The sequence below is a fragment of the Megalops cyprinoides genome, chromosome 24 (genome assembly GCF_013368585.1).
Source record: "Megalops cyprinoides isolate fMegCyp1 chromosome 24, fMegCyp1.pri, whole genome shotgun sequence".
Classification (NCBI taxonomy): Eukaryota; Metazoa; Chordata; class Actinopteri; order Elopiformes; family Megalopidae; genus Megalops; species Megalops cyprinoides.
The window spans coordinates 8,324,966-8,345,576 of NC_050606.1; the positions used below are offsets into that span (position 1 = coordinate 8,324,966).

The 20,611-nt window shown below is 41.3% G+C and overlaps 1 protein-coding gene across 1 annotated transcript; it reads left to right on the plus strand.

The window, feature by feature from the left end:
* Positions 1 to 233: 233 nt before the first annotated feature.
* On the plus strand, positions 234 to 19,919 carry LOC118771246 (hypoxanthine-guanine phosphoribosyltransferase-like). Its single transcript, XM_036519184.1, has 9 exons — positions 234 to 349; positions 1,815 to 1,921; positions 3,740 to 3,923; positions 11,549 to 11,614; positions 15,505 to 15,522; positions 17,646 to 17,728; positions 17,866 to 17,912; positions 18,301 to 18,377; positions 19,650 to 19,919. The coding sequence occupies exons 1-9, from the start codon at positions 299 to 301 to the stop codon at positions 19,695 to 19,697; spliced, it is 681 nt and encodes a 226-aa protein (XP_036375077.1). The 5' UTR covers positions 234 to 298; the 3' UTR covers positions 19,698 to 19,919.
* Positions 19,920 to 20,611: the final 692 nt, after the last annotated feature.

A 20,611-nucleotide genomic window follows, 5' to 3' on the forward strand; every position in this document is an offset into this window, starting at 1 on the left:
AAGATAAGTTGCAATTGATTAATTCCAGCCTAGCTCAGTGAGAACTTTCAACAGTCTACCGACTGAGGGCTGCAGGGGTGCAGAATTCTGTAAACAGCTACGTTGTTAGCGTAAACCGTGGCTTTGAGAACAAACTTCCAGTCTTTTAAAGACATCTTTTGTTGTGAATCTGGGCGGAGAGATGCAGTCCTACACAGTCGTGTCCCTCCTCCTCCACTTTCCCTCTCCGAAGCTAAGCGCTTATCTGGTTTAAGTTTTCGGACTAGTGAGGCAGCCTGACAGGTCGTGAAGAACCAACATGGCAGACGGCCGTATAATCAAAACCGAAGGAAAAGTCGGGGGCATTGTGGTAAATAATTTTTTGGCCTGTCTCATGTTTCTGCACAAAATAAACAATAGCGTTGCATAGCATCTGTCCAGTTCTGTAAGAAAACGAATGAACAGACCGTACTATGTTGGGAGTATTCACATCGCCTCAAATGCTGTGCATTTCCAGGGACTTTTAACTTTTAGAAGACAGTCCAACCCCTTGCTGTGTTCTTAGGCTGCACGTGGTTTACAACATTGCTGTGAGATGAATTTAGTTGTGAAGATAAATGTAGCCTCATGTTGTAAATATGCTCCGAAGGGTTCTTGCATTTACACATTTGTAGTGGATGTAGATGTATAATTGATTGCAATGAAATTAGTTCGTGAAGTGATTGATTGGACTGATCGTGTATACGTGTCAACATAAACACCACACTGCAGCTCGGGCACAACTTTAAACTCTGTGGCTGACACTGTAAATACATTGATGCTGTTTTTGGGTATTTTGTACCAATGTGATGTAAGCGATTGCGTTACAACTCTGATGAATCTAATATGTGCCTTCAGAGCAACCAACTTAATTTGAGTCAAAATACGAAAACGAATTCCGTGTGCATTCGTGTACATTCCACGTGCTCTGTACGAACATCATAAATCAATGAGTCGTGAGCACTTTGGAGTATGTGTAGTTCACTTGTTCGTAATACATTTGTGCATTGTATAGCGCTCTTGCATAGCATTGAAAATTTATATTATGTTAATATTAATTATATTTTAAAAATTAATTGAACAGTTACCCCCCCCCCCCCCCCCCCCCCCACCCCCCAAAAAAAGCATTGTAGTTGAATTTGTTGGAAAAGTCCGTTTCAGTGGGAAGATTGAATTGATACAATCATTCAGTTAATGAAACCAATGGCAACCAGTCCATTGCCATGCCAAGGAACTTTCAGTTAGTCCCTTTAGGTTGTCACTGTCAGGTAATCCAGTTTGAAGCAGGAAGTAAGATATGTTTATTTTTACCTTGCTGTGTGGAAATAGAGAGAAGTGAGATGACAACAAGCTGTTGAAAGTTGATAAAAAGTTGACAAAAGTTGTTTCTTTTAGACCATCATTCAGTCTAAAATCCCTGATTGGCACAGAAAAGTGATCTAAGGACTGTTGAAGCAACCTGCCAGATCAATAATGTTATGTAAATCAGAAGAAAATCATAGACAATGCAAAACATTGTGTTTTTCTCTTTGTTCACTTGTTGTTGCATTGTCTGTTTGAATGACTCAGTACCTAAATATCTGTAGCCTGTTGAGAATATCGGTTGTGTTTTGGGGTTCCTTTAATACACACACACACACACATATATATAATATATATATACGCACACACACACACAAACAGAACAATATGTCATCATTTGTCTACAACCACTCATGGGCCACTCTCAGTATAGACTGCCCTTCAATTAAAGTGAGCGATTGATTTGTGTATTTATTTATTGATTTGATTTCTAGATCAGAGATGATTGGCCAGGCTATCGTTTGGACCTCTTTACTTACCCCGAGCACTACTCTGGGGACTTAGAGTGTGTCTACATCCCTCATGGCATCATCATGGACAGGTAATCGGCCATTACTCAGCCCTGATCCAGAGTGATTGTAAACAGCTGGTAATGGAGTCTAATGACTATTTGCACGAGTCCATTAACTGCATATGCACATCTGCCTGCAGATAAAGGTTTCTCGACCCTGGTTTCTTGATTGCGTGTGTATGTACGTGTGTGTGTGTGTGTTCTGTGTGTGTTGTCCAGAGATATACATCAAAGATACGTTGCTAAGTACCGCAGTGTTGCTTGCATGGATCGCATGGACGTTAGCGCAGTTTAGCTCTTAATGAGAATTGTTATGGACCGTGCTTATATGTTAGCACTGTAATTAGCCTAATAGTCAATCACTGTGTTTGCTGGCTGGCCTTTGCTCTTATTACTCTTGCTGCTTCAGTGCATCTGTCCATGATGGCCTTGTGAAGCACACCTGAATCACAGCATCTCCCAAATATGTAATAATAAGAAGAAGACAAGGAAGAAGCGGAAATTGATCGTATTTGGATGGTACACTGAGCACACAAAATGTGCAGAAAAATGAATGGGTGATTTCTGTGCAGTGGTGCGCCTGGGCTAATGAGAAGAGTCTGAGCTTGTGGTAGATCATGTGACCATTGATGGCTGTTGCAGCTAATAAACAGCAGCGAAGCCCTCAGCACGCCTGCTCTGTGGCCCGTAGCACGCACTTCTTAAAACCAGTGTCAGGTTTCGCTCTCGGTGGAAGCCATTTATTTATTTATCAACACTTAATTGGGATCGCTGCCAGTGCCAAGGTAAGGAGTTCTGTTTCTTTCACTCAGAGAGGAGTCAGAGCCTGTTCTGAATTTGACATTTGTGGAAGCCCTATCTTTGTATATATACTGGAGGCAGAGCAGTTAAGGAAAATCAATATGTTTATTTATCAGACACACACACACACACACACACACACACACACACACAGACAGATACACACAACATCATGTGATTTAGCCATATTCTTGGAAAAATTACTGTTGCTGCACATATAACATATCATGTGTTATATGATACGAAAATCAAGCATGCGAAATCATGCAATTACAAAGCTCTATGCTAGGTTTATAAGGAGCACCAACACATTTTAAAAGTGTGTGCAAACCACAAAATAAGTAAATGAAACAGACTGTGGCTACTGTCACTCACCTTGTGCTTGGAATATCTGAGCTCAGCTTTGATAGTTGAGTTCTTGCCTCTCTCTAGCTGCACAGGCTTGGCAAAATGACATTGGCATGCCTTCCTGAGGGGAACGATGACTTCAGTAATGGAACTATGCTAAGCCCCTCCCACCCCTGTCACTGTCATTCCTATAACTGTCATACTTTGGCAAGTCCTCAACTCATCTCAAGTTCTACATTTTTTACAGCAGCCAATTTCAGCTCCACTTAAGAAGTCCTAATGCAGCCCACCTGTGACATTCTCAATGACAATGAATAAGAAACCAAAAATTAGGTTTCATACCTATCGTATCTATATTGTAATGAGGTCTTCTCATATTCTCATCTTTGCTGTTCGCATATGCCAGCTGTCACGATATGGAGCGGTGATATTAATATTTGATTATGTTAGAATAATGCTCAAATAAAGCCAAACATGTAGCTATTACTGAACAGCCTGTGCATTTATCTGATCCTGCACATGTGCATTTTTGTTAATTTCTGGTAAGATCTACAATTTTCACATACATATTCCTATGTAACTGCACTGCATCCCATACAGATATGTCATGTGAGTTCTGGGCCCCGATTGGGCATCTGGTATGTTGCAGGCTGGGAGCTCTTGATAACGACAGGGGCCCCATTCTGGTTTGACTTGCAGGACGGAACGTCTGGCCAGGAACATCATGGATGACATCGGGGATCACGACATCGTGGTCCTGTGTGTTCTGAAGGGCGGGTACCAGTTCTGCGCAGACCTGGTGGAGTTCATCAAGGCCCTGAGCCGCAACTCCAACAAGTCCCTGCTCATGAGGGTGGACTTCATCAGGCTCAAGAGCTACCTGGTGAGCATGTCAGCCGCTGTGCCCCATGCCCGCGTGCTTTGATAATTCATCTCTACCCACTCAGAACCCTCTGCAAATAGTATGTGATTCATTTATTTTTATTTTTAAAAAATCCCTCAATTTTAAATTGTTGAGTTCATATAAGTGAGTTGAGTTGAGTTCATATAAGTGTAGGCTGTTGAGAGAGAGAGAGAGAGAGAGAGAAATAACAAAGTAGTCATGCCATGACTTTGTGGCCTAAACAGGCTGATTGCATTGAAAGACGGCAGTAAAAAAAAAAAGAGTTAGAAATTCAAACTGGAGGAATGCTCTAGTTACCTGGCCTAGTGTTATTCACACACACGGATATGCAGAAGAAATGAACTAATAAAACCACACCCCCTAACAAGTAGGAGTCTGCTGTGATAGGTCAGTGGGTGTGTGTGCTAGCAGTGTGGCCCCTCCCTATTCAGAGCAGTTGGATGATGTCACTCCTGCTGCTGTCTTTATTACCCTGTCTGACTCATTCCTCTCTCAGCAGTAGCAATGGTTCAGCGAGATAGAGATCCCTGACCTCACTCAGTGCAGTCCTGGGATCGAATCTCATCTGGCCATACTTCCCCATTTTGCTCTTTTTTTACCGTTTTCACATGGGAAGTTTGCCTTTTATATATATTTTTATTATTTTATTTAGTGTCATACAATAACCCCATTTGACCAGTTTTATTGATAATTCAAGTAAATATGATCAATGTGTCCCTCCAAAATCGAATACTTTCTTGAAATTGAAAACACATAATCCAATGAGACTTTGAAATATGTCAAAATATTCTAGATGTATTTGAAAATGTTTATGATTTCCACAGCTTGTAATACAGAATGTGATATAAAATATGTTCAAATTTATATGTGAAGTGAGATATATTAATGTGTCAATATCTGTTATGGTTTGCAATTTAACATGTATGAGTGACGTAGCTTCAAACATTTAGTGTCTTTTTTTGGCAATGTCATATTTTTCCATATAATTGAACTTAGTTGCCTTTCTATACTTGAGAAGGGTCTGTTTTCCCAAGCAGAGCAGCCCTTTTCTGTTGTGTTATTATTTATATTAATGGCATATTCATTGGCATAAATTATGCTGAGGGAATTCTACATCCTACAGTACAATTATTAGAGGATTTCTTTTTCTAAAACTTGTCCAGTCTTTTACTGAGCTGCATTAATTGTTCTCACAAATACACCTTGACACTTGTTGGTGTGCTTGGCTTTAACATGGGTTTAAAACAACGCAATTGCATTAGAATAACTCAGCTTGAAGGCTAATGTAAAAAATCAAAGGAAAACCTTCACGACCTAACACAGTGACATTAACATTGACTGATTTGCTGGTGAGCCAAAGTAACTCAGTGTTCCCGCCCACAAGCCCCAGCTCCTGCTGTGATAGGTCAGCAGGTGTACACATTACCTGTATGGCCCAGAGAAGGTGGATGATGTCACTCCTGCTGCTGTCTTTATTACCCTGTCTGACTTGTTTCTCTCTCAGCAGTACGCTATGGTTCAGAGAGATAACGCTCCTTGACTTCACTCAGTGCAGTCCTAGGATCGAATCTCATCTGGCCATACTTCCCCTCTTGCTCTTTTTTACTGTGTTTCCCCATGGCCCGGTTTATTTTTGTTCAGTTTGATAACTTTAAAATGTATGTATAGATAGCTAGAAAGATTTGTCTTTTTCATTGACAAATACATGTGAAAGAGATCATTAGCATGGAGGCCTGCTTCAATTTTGGCAACGTTCTTAATTTTGTCCAGTCAAACCTGGCTCATTTTTTGTATCATTAATTATTATTTAGTGGTTTTCATAGAATTTTTTTTGCGTGCTTCATGTCTATAGATGGACTTTAAACATTAGCATGTTTGTATTAAGCAACATAATTATAAATATCCTAAGTGTTTCCAGCTTTTTGTATACGGCACCTCGACAATCCTGAGTGGCATTAAGCAATACTCACAGACAATATTTAATTGTCCTTAAAAACCATGATGCTCTCTCTCTCTCTCTCTCTCTCTCTCTCTCTCTCTCTCTCTCTCTGTCATTTCATCTCTATCTCTTGCTCTCTATGTCTGTCTGTCTCTGTCTCCTTTTCTCTCATACTCACTCTCTCTTTCTTTCTCTCTCTCTCTCTCTCTCTCTCTCTCTCTCTCTCTCTCTCTCTCTCTCTCTCTCTCTCTCTCCTCTTTCTCTCTCTCTCTCCAGGAGAGCCCTGCTGTGAATATTCACTCTTTGTGACTCGGCTCACCTGTCACTAGACAACCCTATTAAACTCTGATCTTGGCTGAGCTCCATGTTCAGCACAAAGAACAGCAAGCCCCAGCTCTGGGGAGGGGGACAGGCCACTGTTTCTTTTATACCTAGGGCTGCTAATCAACCCAGGCCTTTATTGGCTGTCTTTTCAGGCAGACTGTTTTAAGAAAGCTTTGTTCCCCGACTTTATGTCTGAGACAAAAGCAGCGAGGCCCAAAAGCTTTCCACATATTTTCGCTCAGTTTTTAAGGCTTTGCACTTTGAACAGGAGCTGTGCTGCCTTATGTCTTATGTTTAATTTATGGGCTACAAAGAAATCTTTCGTTGCAAGCTTATTTGTATTGAAAAAAGAATTCACAAGATTAACTTTCTTCTTGGGCCTCTCTTTTTCTTTGTTTTTCTTGTTTTGTCCTTATTTAAAAAAAATCTGTTTTTACAAAAAGAATGGGGTACGAGATTATCTGATAATCAGAAAGTGTGTTCAAAGAAGGGTCCTGTTCTGTTCTTACTCTAGACAAATCCTCATTAAAATGAGAAGGTAAGAGTTTTTTTGGATATAGTGTCAGAGTTGCTGAGTCGAGCTTTTTGTTGGTGCTCTATACCGGAAAACAACTTAAGATGAACACATACTGTATATGAACCATAATATGAACCTACCTTAAGGTTTGATAGCTGCGCTTGTCTGAAGAGCAGGGAAACTAATGATTCGTGGATTACATCATCTGTGTGAGCAGGCTGCCACTTTTGCATCGGATTAGATTCCGTGTTGAATGCAAGATTTCTTACGTAAGGAGTGCAGGCGTTTGAATTATTCAGCATTCGTCTCTCTAAGCTCATGCCGAGGCCTATCCACTGCTCCCAGCCGCGCTTTACTAAGAGGGTTCCCCCCCAAGCCTTCAGCAGTCCTTTTACCGCTGATTTTTACAAGCACTAAGTCGCTGAGCTTGCAGATACTGAGATGGGATCTTGCTCCATTCTCAAACCCCTCTCTGACAGTTATGGGCCTCAATGTATTTATATCCTAGAGGAAGGACACTGGGGAAAGGGGCATTTAGCATCAAATGCACGTCACTTGACTCAACGTGAAATGAGACGGACTCGGGTCAGATTGTTAACGTACAGTACCATTCAAAGGTTTGGAGACACCTGATTAAGATAATGGGAAGCACGCATTCAAAGACTTTTTGATCTAAAGACTTTTTTCCAAAAAAATTTAATTTTTAAAAATGTTTGGGCTACTTTGAAGAATCTAAAATGTATCATGGTTTTTATTTTATGCTTTTTTGGTCACCGCATAATTCCATTTGTGTTATTTCATAGTTTTGATGTGTTTACTATTATTCTAAAATGTGGAAAATAGTCAAAATAAAGGAAGAAAGGTGTGTCCAAACTTTTGACTGGTACTGTTCATCGACTCCTCATATTTACCAGAAATATTTTTGCCATCCACAGAATTAGGGCCATTTTGTGCCATCATTAAAATGCAACAGTAGTCAAATAGATCTGGAATCTATCAGATGGTGAATATTTTCACTTCTGAAAGGACTGTTTGAATATTTGAATGTTGTATGTGTTTGTATCTTCAAACATATTGTTTGTCATGTGCGAATATAAATCAAGGGTTGCTGTTTTATGAAAATACAAAAATATAAAAACCCCTTGCTAGGGTGGAAAGGGGGTTCTAGGAAGTGGTGCTGGTGAGAGGGGAAGGGGCAGTGGCAGCAACCCGATCTGGAATAACACTCCACGCCAAGAAAAATGCATCCGCAATGAAGAACCCCGTAATGGAGGTGGAGCTTCAATGTGCTGTCAATCACTGAATCACATGAACCAGTAGAAGACTTTGCTCTTGACGGCAACGCACATTGATTGGTTCAAATCAGTGAGTCATTGATCGTATGCGATATCTCCTCCCATTTCAGGGTTCACAGAGCCTCACTCTCTCTTCCGTGCCGAATGGTGCATATCACTGATTTGTTGCGGAAGGCGGTTGGGACAACGGCCACAGTGTCTCTGGGCTTAGCTCCTCACTCATGACTGGAGAGTGCGGGTCAGGGCTGTTTGTGGTCATAGATTTAAGGGCACAGAATGCCTATTGATTCCCTGTGTCTGAGGGGCAGCTGAGATTAACAGGGCTGTGGCCTCCACTAGACTCTGCATGTCTTTGTTCTTAGGCCAATAACGAGATTCCTCCCATTCACAAGTACATTAAAGCAAGCCATGTGGGTGTACTGAGGTCAGTAACGCAGCTTTGAACACTCAGAGGAGTTAGTCACTATAATTTTGCTTCCACGCTAGGCATCTTTTCAGTACTGCCCACTTCAGCTATCTGAGGATCATAGTTCAAAATAATCTATTTGAAAACCTGAATAGGAGTTAGTCAGTTAGACCAAATCATGGGATACCACTGCTCTGCCAGGGCATTTGCTTTGGAAAACAAGTCTCCTCTCATTGAAGATGCCATCAGGTTAACCCTGTATTCCCAGTAGATGTTCATTTGTAGCTGGGTGCTTTAGATGGACAATGTGTTTTCATGGTGGTGAATTACTGTCTCTGACTGGGGTGTACTGTAATGAAAGGAACTCATCTGGGAGAGGAGAGATTGAGCAGACTGTGTACATGACATTACTGTGAATCACTCATACCCGGGGCATCATTGTGAATCACTCAACCCCATGGCATCATTGTGAATCTATCATACCCCTGTCAAGCTTTTTTAAGATTCTACCATAGTGCACCATTCATTGTCGGTTAGGGAGCTGATATCATGCTGTCAGACACTGGTAGTCATATGTAATTGCTTTACTGAAGAGCTGTCCGTCCTGTTTTAAAATCTTTCAGTTCTGTACCTCCCTTTTCTTAGTGCAGACTGAGTCAGAGCCAGACAGTGGTTGGAAGGAGATGATGTACTATAAATATAAAAAGACAGCGAGCAGTTTTTTTTCTTCAGTTTCGGTCACAAGACAGCTGAGCTGTGTTCAATGAAAACCCCTCAGTGAGTGAGAGCTGTTTTGTTGACGCAGAGTGGATTTCGTTCGGTCTGCAAAATTGCCTCCGTTATGCTGGCTAGCATTCCAGATTAGCTCTCCTCAGGCGCGGCGAAGGAGATAACCCCTGAGAGCGCATTGATCATTTACATGGTAAGGCCTTTGCGGTGTGTTGTTATTGGTTGATGCCTTCCGCTGCAGAATCAATTTCTGTTCCCTGTGAATTTTGAGGTGAATTTTGCTGACGGCACCTGTACGTCAGCCTGATCTGCACCGAATATGAATTGAACTGAATTTGTTCTTTCATGAATCACAGTTACCAGTGTCTACTGTAGTACTACATTACAGTCAGCAGGGGGTGCTGTTGTAAAAGTATAGTGACTGTTGTCAGGATCAGCAGACCTTAAAGATTTTGTGGAAAAAAACAGCTCTATCTCTTGTTGTGGGTCGGCACGGCCTGAAAACTGTAGGCATTCCACTGTAGTCGCTGATGTCACTGAATCATTGCACATTCCATGTTATATTACCGCATGACTGTTGTTTTTGAGGCTATCATAGGAACTGCTGGAGGAATGCTGCATCTGTCAAGCAGTTTAATTACCTAAATCTGATTATGCCAATTATACACAATTAGTATCACGCTTGATAAATTAGAGCTGACTGACCACTCTCAAAAACATGGACGATTTAATTATGGCTGGTCAGAAATGGCAACGATAAACTCCTCATTGGTTGTATGCAAGATATTCAAATGATGTTGTTGCACTGGGTAATTCTGATCAGATGCTAGATCTGAAGCTGCAAGATGTTGTTACTCCATTGTTAGAGCTGGCAAGACTGATAGACAAGGATAAGATGATTCTGTCTCCTCCCGATGTGGAGGGTATTTGAGGTTGCCAAGGCGAATCCGGGCTCCTTTCCATCCCATTGCTTCCCTGTGATGTAAAGAATATGTGAGGTTGCCAGGGTGGATGCTGGCCTCCCCCTTGTTTTACATCCTCCTTGGGATGTATGGAATGTTTGAGGTTGCCAGCTTGGATGCTGGATTCCTCTCTGCACCCTCAGACTGAGGGTGTTGGGATGAAGTCGTAAGAGAGCACTGAAGTCATGTTACAGCTCTGCTGCAGTACACTGCTGCTCACTACATGCCTAATCTATCAATGAAGCCACCTGACAACCTTTCAGTTATATATAATGTAAAGTATGACTGACAACGTATTGATTGATTGATTGACTGATATAGAGCATAGAGAACCTGGATTGTTTTATTGATTGATTGAAGCCCTCAGTTTTTTTTGCCTGGAGTGGTCAAGGAGCTGGGCTTATGAGGGGAAGGCCGCAGGTTCGATTCCCTTGAGTAAGGTACCTACCCTGAACTGCCTCAGTAAATGTCCAGCTGTATAACTGTATAATATGTTGAGATATAACCCCTGTAAGCTGAACTCAATACAGTTATCCACTAAGCAAATCAAAACAGAAAACCCACACACCTTGTGTTCGTGCATCATTGAAAAGAATTACACAGTGGAAGCAAGGGCTTGTCATGTGTATCTAAAGATAGCACCTGTTTGGATCTGTCAGATTTGTTATGAAGATCGATGAAGCTCATAAAGAGTATCACTTTCTGCTGTGAGACTCAACTGAGGTCATAGCATTGAGCAACATCCTCTGTATCGGACTGTTTGGTTTGAAGTTGCTATGCACGACCGGAAAAAAGACCATAGAGAGATAAGTGTGTGATAAGAAAGTTTCCCTAGTAACAAATACAAGCCCAGCTTAATGTACTGGTACTGTATGACTACAGATAAGAACAGATTGCCTGGTGGCATCAGGGGTATTCTGGTGTTTTTGTTGATCTCACAAACAAACGTCACATACATTCACAGTCTGTTGGTGAAACATAATTCCACTTTTATGTCTGAGGTGCAGATGACCATTTTATTGACCACAGGGAAAGCACACATTTAGAGCCCAATAGAATAACCCACTCTGGCTCAAGCTGCAACATCCTGTCCCGGTGGTCCTACTTCGACAACACGGTTCACATGCCCCACCCTTCTGTGCAATGTTCTGGTCAGTGTGAGAGAGGGATGGTCCTATCCAAGCAAAGCATATTAGCTGCGTCTCAAGATCAGAGGGCCACTTGACTCTTTGAATCTGGCTTCCAGCAAGCAGAACCTGTTCCAAATGAAACACGTTTGTGTTGCTAAGCATGATGGAGGACTCTCTCTCTCTCTCTGACATTAATGGCAATATTGTGGATGGTAAAATTCCATTTCACAACTGGACAGTTCATTAGTAAACTGTTGCCTCGTCAACCCTTGTCTTCATAGGTGCTTTTCTCTCTCTTGTAGAATGACCAGTCCACAGAAGATCTGCATATCATAGGAGCTGAGGACCTTTCTGTTCTCAATGGAAAGGTAATGTGCAAGGGAGTTTGTCATAGACTAGGCCTTATAATGATAATCAAATGTTTGCCTGCCTCAAGAGATGTTTAAAGGGATTCTTTAAAGCATTTATTCACAATACAACTGCAGTTATGACAAATGAGGCTATGATCTGAATTTGCAGAGCACGAAATCAGCGTGCTGGCACGAGCCTTGACTGTCTGATCACGAGTATACGTCAAACCAGACAAACGAGAAACATGTGGGGATTACGGCTCGTCTGTATAGCTAAGCGATCCCCATTTTTCATTTCAAAAAATTAAATTAAAATGATTCATTTTCTTGGCTCGGTTTAAGAGTCATTGCCGAATCAAAGAATTGTACGTTGCCATCTCTGGCTGAAAAACAAAAGGCTTTTATTCTTTGTTGACACCAAAGATTTTCTAACTGGTTGTAAATTTTCAACTCGTTGTCAGATTTCTGGTTAAAAAAAGATTTAGTTCTGTATGATTCAACACTAAACCAGCCAGTAATAGGATGAGATGTCTGTTGCACAGTTGTACGGTTCATTCAAGGTTTTGTCAGTTATTCACTTTCAAACACTTACTGCTCTCTTCGGTAAAAAAGGCCTAAAGTCACCCCACTGAAGCAGTTTGCCCTGTTAAAAGATATGACTTAGATTAAGATGGCAACCAGTGGAAATTATTGTGCTTCCATGGAACCGTTGCCATTCTGAAACGGGAGATTCCCGTGACATGACTCTCACCCCGCAAAAGGGTTTGCACTCAGGCCACAAGGGGGCACTCTCCTCCACAGGCGGTCCTTCCTCCGGTGGAGGAGAGAGTGGAATTTCCTCTCTGTAGGGAAAGCAGAGGCCGACCAGGCCCGGGGATCTCGCTGCGTGACCCCGTTGACCTTGTCAGGGAGTGTGGTCACTGAGGTCACAGGGTCAGGCTGTAACCCGACACAGGAGGAGAGGGGAGAACCACGTAGCAGCTGAGCTCTGGAGGGGCTCTCACTTCATGTTCTGCTGACAGAGGGGGACTTCCAGCTGCCTATCCATCGCTGAAGCCAAGGGTCAGGGAGAGTGGCATTCTGTGAAAGAGGGGACAGGATCTCTGACTCACACCTCACTGCCTCTATCTGCAGAGTTATTATGGTTGTCAGAGTGGCTGAACAGATATTCAGCCCCATTGCCAAGGGTGACTCAGGCCTGGACATCCATTCAGTGGTGTAGCGAGGGAAAGGGTTTGGTTTCATGGCACTGTGGACACTGTATTTATTAAGTTTGTCTTTTAAGGGCTGTTTATTAGGTCTATAGACATCTCTCTACACTGTCCAGTTTTTTTTCCCAATGGTCCAATGACATGTTTCTTGACTTTTTCTAGAAGACCCACTTTTAATTTCATGCCCCATTGTAAGGTGAGCTACTGGTCTGTTTCAGAGTAAAGGGTTGGGTGCCTTATCACTTATGACCAAATGGCCTCATCTGAGTTACTTCATAGCAGTTGTTTGCAATGTGTATCTGTGATAGTGAGTCATTCCTGTATCATGTCACTCCTGTACCAAACGTCACATACACTCTAGTGCTTAGGTGAAAGACTGAGTTGCTTTTTGGTTGTTAACTGTGTGTAGCATAAAATGCCACATACTTTTTTTTTTTTTTTACAATAAACTCTTTATTCACGTTGTGGCTTCCATACATACACATGTCAAAGCTATTCAGCTTATTAATTTTCTGATAAGAGGACAAAAATAATCAAGTGAAGGCAGTGAATTTGGACAGATAGTCATATCTGTATGGATGCTGTGAAGTCCTTATTATGTCACACTCATGTCATACTGGATAACATCAAGCATGTGTTTATGACCTGCTTGGTTTTCACACTGTTTCTATTGAAGATATGACTTGGCATATGGCTCTGGTTCTGGTCAAAAATATGATCAACATCCAACTTTTTCCCACAGCTATTCCAAAATTGTCACGAGAGGGGACAGTAGGACATTGTGGGGCATCTTCTGCTCTCTCACAATATGATCCCCTCATTGGATACAAAAAATTAAGACTTTTGGTGAAGCACAGTTCTGTGAAAGAAATACAGTTCCTGCATGTTTTGCAGTAAAATGTACTTACAGCTGTTTGCTCAGAATTGCACATGATTAATGCAGTTTTAATAAGGCTGTGTGTTAATACTCGACCATCTGTCTGCTTCAACACGGTCAGCCCTCATGTCTCTGTCTTCCGCTGCTTTCAGAGGTCAGAGATATCCGCCACAAGAGGGAGTACAATAATTTACTTTACTGACAGTCAGGAATGTTTGCACACTGAAACCCCTGTGGGGCCGAAAGATTCTTTCACATCTCCCAACATATTATGCTGTTACCGCCCCAAAGACGAAGGGGAAGATAATGGTTTGATAAAGTTTATTGCAGTATACCTTCAGAATACATTTCAACATTCATTCGTGATATTGATATACAGTATGTCATATATTTACGATAGTGGCCCAAAAGATATGTTAAAATATAAAAATGAGTTTATATATTTAAATACATATGAAATGTGTTGTAAAACATACTGGAGCATAAACAATTTTTAAAAGCTATTTAGATAAGACTATGCATAAGTTATTACTTGTAACACGCTCTTAGCATTTTGCTACGTATCCGTGAAACTGTAAGCCATGTCGACTGAACAGGCTGATCCTCGGCTGTTGACATCATCAGCAGCTCATTTCAACGCCTCCATCACACACCATTACATCATAGTACGCAGTAAAGAGTGGTGCCAGGGTTTTGGGCGTGGGTAGTGATTCTGTGTACCGCTGCCAGTAGGCAAGCTGTTTGATTGGCAGCTGTGCGGTGCTTATATAACTCTGAGTGTGGGTGTTTTGAAGGATATCGGAGCTTGGGAGCGCCATGTTGGGTCGTTCAGGCCTGCTAACGTGATTACAGCAACGCATTGCGTCTGTGCTTGGGGGGGGCAGGAGGTTGGAGTGCCCCTGAACTGTAGCTCATGACTACATTCTTCTGTGAGCTGGCCGAACGGAGCAAGAATGCCACGTTGTGGATTGACCTTAGTTCAGTAGTTTTGCAAGAACCCCCCCCCCCCCCCCCCCCCCCGCAGGAAGAGGGTTGTCATGACAATGAGTCAGACCATTCCGTGCACAGGTATGACACAGCAGGTCGATGGCCCACAGGTGTGACCGTCTTTGGTAATCCAGCACTTCCCAGTGTTACACAGTGCCTCCTGGGGTTTGCTGGCTTAGAAGGCAGTGGCTTAGAAGACTAGCCAATGTGCCTTCCTCTTTTCTGCTTTCGGGCTGCAAAGCCTGTCCACAATAGACAATAGACACAATAGACTGGACGCTCATGCTCAAAAATGTATCATTATGTTGCCAGGACAACAGCCATTAAGACTGTTTGGTTAACACAATGTGTCTAAATGTTGGTCGTCAAACATGGCCGTGCCCAGCCTCGTAATGTGGACACAAACCTTATTTACTGTTTGAACACAGTTTTAGAGGGCTTTGCACAGTCTGGTGTATACACAAACACATTATTTGAACACATGGTTTCAAAATAGATTGCAAAGAAGAAAAAAGAGGAAGCCCTCTGAATCTTTTTAGACGTTGTTGGTAGGGGAAATCATAGGAGAGCCATGTACAGAGGCAAATGTGTATTTTGTGGAAGAAAATGAGAGGCCTTCAGTTAGAACGAGCTATCTGAGGGCTTGCCTATAACTTCCTACTGTAACCATAGGTTGTCAGGAACAGTTTCATTTATCACTTTAAGGCTCTAAATCCTACTGGTTTGACAGCGGTAATTTTAGAATTTGTCAGGTTCAGAGGTGTGATTATGCAATTCATGCCTAACCAAACATAACATTTGTTTCTTTTGTTTTGTTTTAACATGCAATGAAGAATGTCTTAATTGTGGAGGTAAGTCAACAATATTACATTTTATATTTTCTTCACTGAAAAAGAAATCACCATTCTGAAAATAGGCTGATAGGCTGTACTGAATTTAGATGTGTGTGTATACTGTAGATGTGTCAGGAAAACAGGAAAATACCATGTAGCTATTTCTCTTTACTGTGAACCAGAAAATGCTGTACATTCAGAGACGTTTGCTCAGTAGACGTTTTGTAACCGATATTCTCAAAACTCATTCCTACAACTTTTGGAAATTTCAGCAAACATTGTTATTTTGAATACTGAACAGATTCATACATTTGCAGCCTGCCACTATGAATCATGTAATTGGCATTGTTTGCAACAAAAGATATACAGAAAAAACAACCCAGGTTAAATACAAATGCATCATTAACATTTCTGTGAGGAAACGGTATCCAGTAATAATGTCTTTCAAATAACAATTGAACAAGGGATTTACCTATTCATTTGTACAGAAACTCAGAGTTAGTGGCTCACAGTATAGTCAAAACAGTTATTTCAAAATGTACCAATCAACGTAACTGCACTCAAACTACTAGAGAGGCCGCAGCCCTTAGCTGTAATTGGGGCATCATATGATTTACCAAAGAATCAGCCTTATGTAGTCCTGACCAATTATTTTTAAAGTTTTCCTTTTTTTAAAGAGTGTGACCTACTTCTTTGTTTTGTGCTACTCTGGATGTTATCATTGGATGTGTTTAGAACTGGGGTACACCTTCCCGTGGCTTTGGGCCCCCACATGCCCCCCCCCCCTTCCAAACTTCGTGTGTGGCCCCAGAAGAGAACGTGAGGGAAAAAGAAAACACCCATTTCAGATGGGACTAAAGCTATGATTAACCTGTTATTGCTGGGTCCTGTGAAATACGTGAAATGCTGCTGCCGTCTAGACAGGCACGAGAGGGCTCTTAAACAAGGTGTGTTCAGGTTACCCATGTGTAGCCTTTCCGTCACCACCCGTTGGTGTCCATCATAAAACAGATTTCACATTCGAGTGGATACATTTATAAGGAGCACAAGCAGATGTATTAGGGAGTTCTCATTATAATAAATATGGTATTTAAAGAGTACTGAAGCATTTACTATGGCCCTTTTGTGACAATGAAAGTTCATAACATGGTCAATAAAAGAGAATTTCAGCCAATAACAGCACCCTCAGTCCCGTATGGAAAGCATATAAGATGCGTAAATCCTGCCGCAGTCATTTTAATTTTTCCGGAATTAACACAGAATACTTGTTGATGAGAAGTTTAACAATAAGCACACAGTGCAAGCTTTCAGGAAGCATTTTTGTATTTTTGTTACCTTTCAGTGTCAATCGCTTTGAAAGACACTTTTGTTTCAAAGGTAGGCTGGGAGACAAAAAAAAAAAAAACAGGTTAGTAGTTTACGGTGGCCGACGCCCAGTAAGCTGAACCCCTAACACACACGCTGGGACAATGAGGAAAGATAATCATGTGTCGCGTGTGAAAGGTGAAGGTGCACAATAGGCAGGTGAGCCAGGAGAACTTTGAGGGAGAGCAAAGAGTGGCAAGGTCTGTCTGAGGGCCTCCCGCTCCTCTAGCAGGTCCCTCCCTGGGGCAGACGGGGGTCCTAGGATTCCCATTGCTGCATCTGGGGCGTGCTGTGAAGCCACATGCATGCTGACAGTGAGTCTACAGAGACGACCAGTGCAGGACATGCTTCAGACCTGCCTCTTTTACAGTGAAGGGCTGCTCCATCAGAGAGGGAGACATGGCAATTTGTCATGAAATGCAAGATCAGACCTATGGGAAGCATGCCTAATATACGTACAAATATACACACTCTGTAGAATGTATTTATCTATCTGTCTGATGACTCATCCCATCCCAATTGTATTAACAGTCATTGTGTAAATATATGCACACAATTTGATATTGTATATTCTGTTTGGGGGGGAAAATGGCATCATTTCATTAAAATGTTACCGTGCTCCAAGTGTGTGGAATGCATAGAGGGGACATAAAGAGAAAGCGTAGATCTTCCAATCAGATGTCCTTTATTCTGGCATTTGTAAGGAAACAGATGACACGTTGGCTGTGACCGCTTAGTGACAATTGAATTTTTGAGGAGACCTCTTACCTCCTCAGGCGATAGTTGACACTGGAAAGACCATGAAGGCCCTTCTGAAGCACGTGGAGAAGTTCAGACCGAAGATGGTCAAAGTTGCAGGGTGAGGCAAATCAATGGACACTTCATTAAAGCTTCTGGTCTTTCTGTCCAGGCCCTGTGAGTGCTTATTGGGGCTGTCAGTCTTGGAATGAATTGAACTGAAGGCAACATTCAGTGCCTCCATGATTTGTGTTTCAGGTTGCTTGTCAAGAGGGTCCCCAATGGTGTAAGCAGCCTACCAGACTGTATGTGCATTCAACTTATTTCCATTCTTGGTGGGGGGGGTGGGGGGGGGTGGGTAGGAGGTGGGGTAGGAGCATGATTATAATGTACATATAAAACATTTGCATTGCTTGTCTGGAATATGTACTGCATATGACCCCATTTGACACAACATATTTTGAGTACTGAAAATGAACAGTTGCCAAAAAGGAGGTTTGCAAGCTTCTCAGCTGTGCACTGCGTATAAAAATGTAAAACTTGTAACTGATGATAGAATATTTATGAATTTCCATATTTCTTCTTTTTTTCTTGGTGTCTGGGATGCTTTTTCAGTTGTAGAAAGCACTTTAAGTTACCCTTGACATAATATATGAATATTATTTTTTCTATCTCTGTCTTTCATTTTACTAGATGTTGGGTTTGAAATCCCTAATCGTTTTGTCGTCGGCTACGCCTTGGACTACAATGAGTATTTTCGTGACCTCAATGTAAGTTTGTGTTACCTTCAAATCCTCAGACATATCTGAACTTGTGCACAGACTGTCAAGTTGAGAGGAAGTACAAGAAATATGACGCACAGTTGAACAGTGTACAGTATTTTACACAATCTGTATTTATAGAAGCTGAGCTCACAGGCGATTTAACCAACAAGCTGAACTAACACATTCCCTTCTCATAAGAATTTCCATGTGCTTTGCAGGCATTTTGCATATGGACTGTCAACACGTAATAAGCAGGTTTTTGTGTGTGTACACTATGCACTACATTACCAAAGAAAATGTTTACCTTAAAATAAGAATGCACAATATCGTTTTTTTTTTTTTGTCATTGCAAGCCTTGCCATTGTACAGTTTACATCTCTTAGTGGAACTGCATTTACAGTTATTTCAGATACTTAATGACTTATTTTTGTTGCATAATGCTTTATAATATGTTGTCTGTCATCATCAGTTAAATGATAGCAGTTGAACAAGTTACCTGCTTCCAGGGATCCTCTTGCATCAGAGTGGATAAAAATCGAGTTGCGAATGTGGCAGCTTGCTTCCTTCCCAGATAAAGCAGTGGATTGTGGGTTACAGGGGATGTGTATGAGGTCTTAGGGAGCTGAGTGAGAAAGTGCAGAAATATGCCTCTTGATTCACTCAGAGTGCCAGTATGCAGTCATATTGACACAATACTGTATAGCACTTAAATAAAAAATTATGAAAACTCATGCAGAGCCATTTGATCCAAAATATATTAATAATAATTGTTTTCTTAAATATGATCTTTGTCGGCTCTACTCTACTTCAGCTTACCCTTAAAAGTGCTTATGCACTTATATAATCATTAGAAGCTGGAGTGATCTGTGGCATGGTCTCCAAATTCCAGAAACATCTTTGATGCAGATGAGGCCAATCCAAAGACTGCAATACTCTTGTGAATGCATGTGGATAAATGACTCACTGTATTTGAAGAAAACAGGGAGAGCAGAGCCAAAGCTGGACAAACTCCTGTTAGAATAGCATACTGTCCTCAGTGGCCAATCCTTGATGCTCTTTGCTTACACTGTCATTACCTAAATTGAGTCTTTAAGTACTGTGTTTCAACACATCAGATCACGAGCCAAGCCATATAATGTCTTTAACCCCCAAACATGCATTCCAATAGATTGATACGAGCAAATTTGCATGCTGGGAGATTTGTCGGTCTCGCTCGATATAAAGGTGAGGTGTAGCTTGTTTGATTAACCGTGCAGCTGGCTGTTCCTCCTCTTTCAGCACATATGTGTAATCAGCGAGAAAGGAAAGATCAAATACAAGATCTGACGCAGGACGCGGGCCACGGACGCAGGCTGCGGGGCCTGCGTGCTCCAACAGGAGGTCTGGGCCGGAGTCAACTCGTTCATCAAACGCCTTCACTTTCCCTCTGACAGGCTGAGGTTTGCTAATTGCGCTCCTTATCCAAAACCCCACACCACAAGTTTGCCTTAGTCCTGACACTATAATAAACACTATAATAAACGCAAGGCCAGTGACGGTTTCTGTATGCAGTTTGTTTAGAGGAGCTTTTGACTTTTAGAGGAGTTTTTCCCCAGTGTTCTTTCCGAGAATGTTTTGTCTATGTTATAGGAACTAAACTTATTAATGAAACCTGTGGACTGTCTGAACACTTATATATAAAAACAAAACTTAAAAAAGAATGTTCTGTTATTTGTTCTTTGTTTTTTTTGTTGAGTTTTTAAAAGTAATATTTATGGTTTATTTCCTTGTGTTCTGTTGCTATGGGTTTGTCAGCTCTCAGTCTGCTGGGCAAAATTAATGTGTACTAGTGTGGTCAAAATACTAATTATTTTGTATTAATAATAATTTTGCTAAAATGTTTCTTTGTATATTAATTGATGATAGAATATCTGTTTTCTGAAAATCATTAGCTGGATGTAGAGACAACTGATTATTTAATAGAAAATCAGTGGTTTATAAATGCTTAACTGAATCCTGTGAATATGTGTGTGACGACCAACCGTATCCCCCAGGTGATCAGAATTCTACTTCTCATGTCTGTGAATGTTCTTTAAATTATAGGAATTGCACTGTTTTATGGAGCATGTATCAGTTTGAGGATCTTGGAAAAAATAATTATCAACATATTAATGTTACTGTTATGTTATGATGTTAACATTTCAAACACTGATAAACTTGCTTCATTTGAAACATGCCTACCCATCAATTTCAGTGTGGCT

What these genes read in the sequence shown, in the direction of transcription:
- LOC118771246 (XM_036519184.1), top strand. Translation starts at nt 299, where the DNA reads ATGGCAGACGGCCGTATAATCAAAACCGAAGGAAAAGTCGGGGGCATT. An exon ending in GAAAAGTCGGGGGCATTGTG is followed by an intron (nt 350 to 1,814) that starts GTAAATAATTTT and finishes TTTGATTTCTAG; the next exon opens with ATCAGAGATGATTGGCCAGG. An exon ending in AGTATTTTCGTGACCTCAAT is followed by an intron (nt 18,378 to 19,649) that starts GTAAGTTTGTGT and finishes CTCCTCTTTCAG; the next exon opens with CACATATGTGTAATCAGCGA.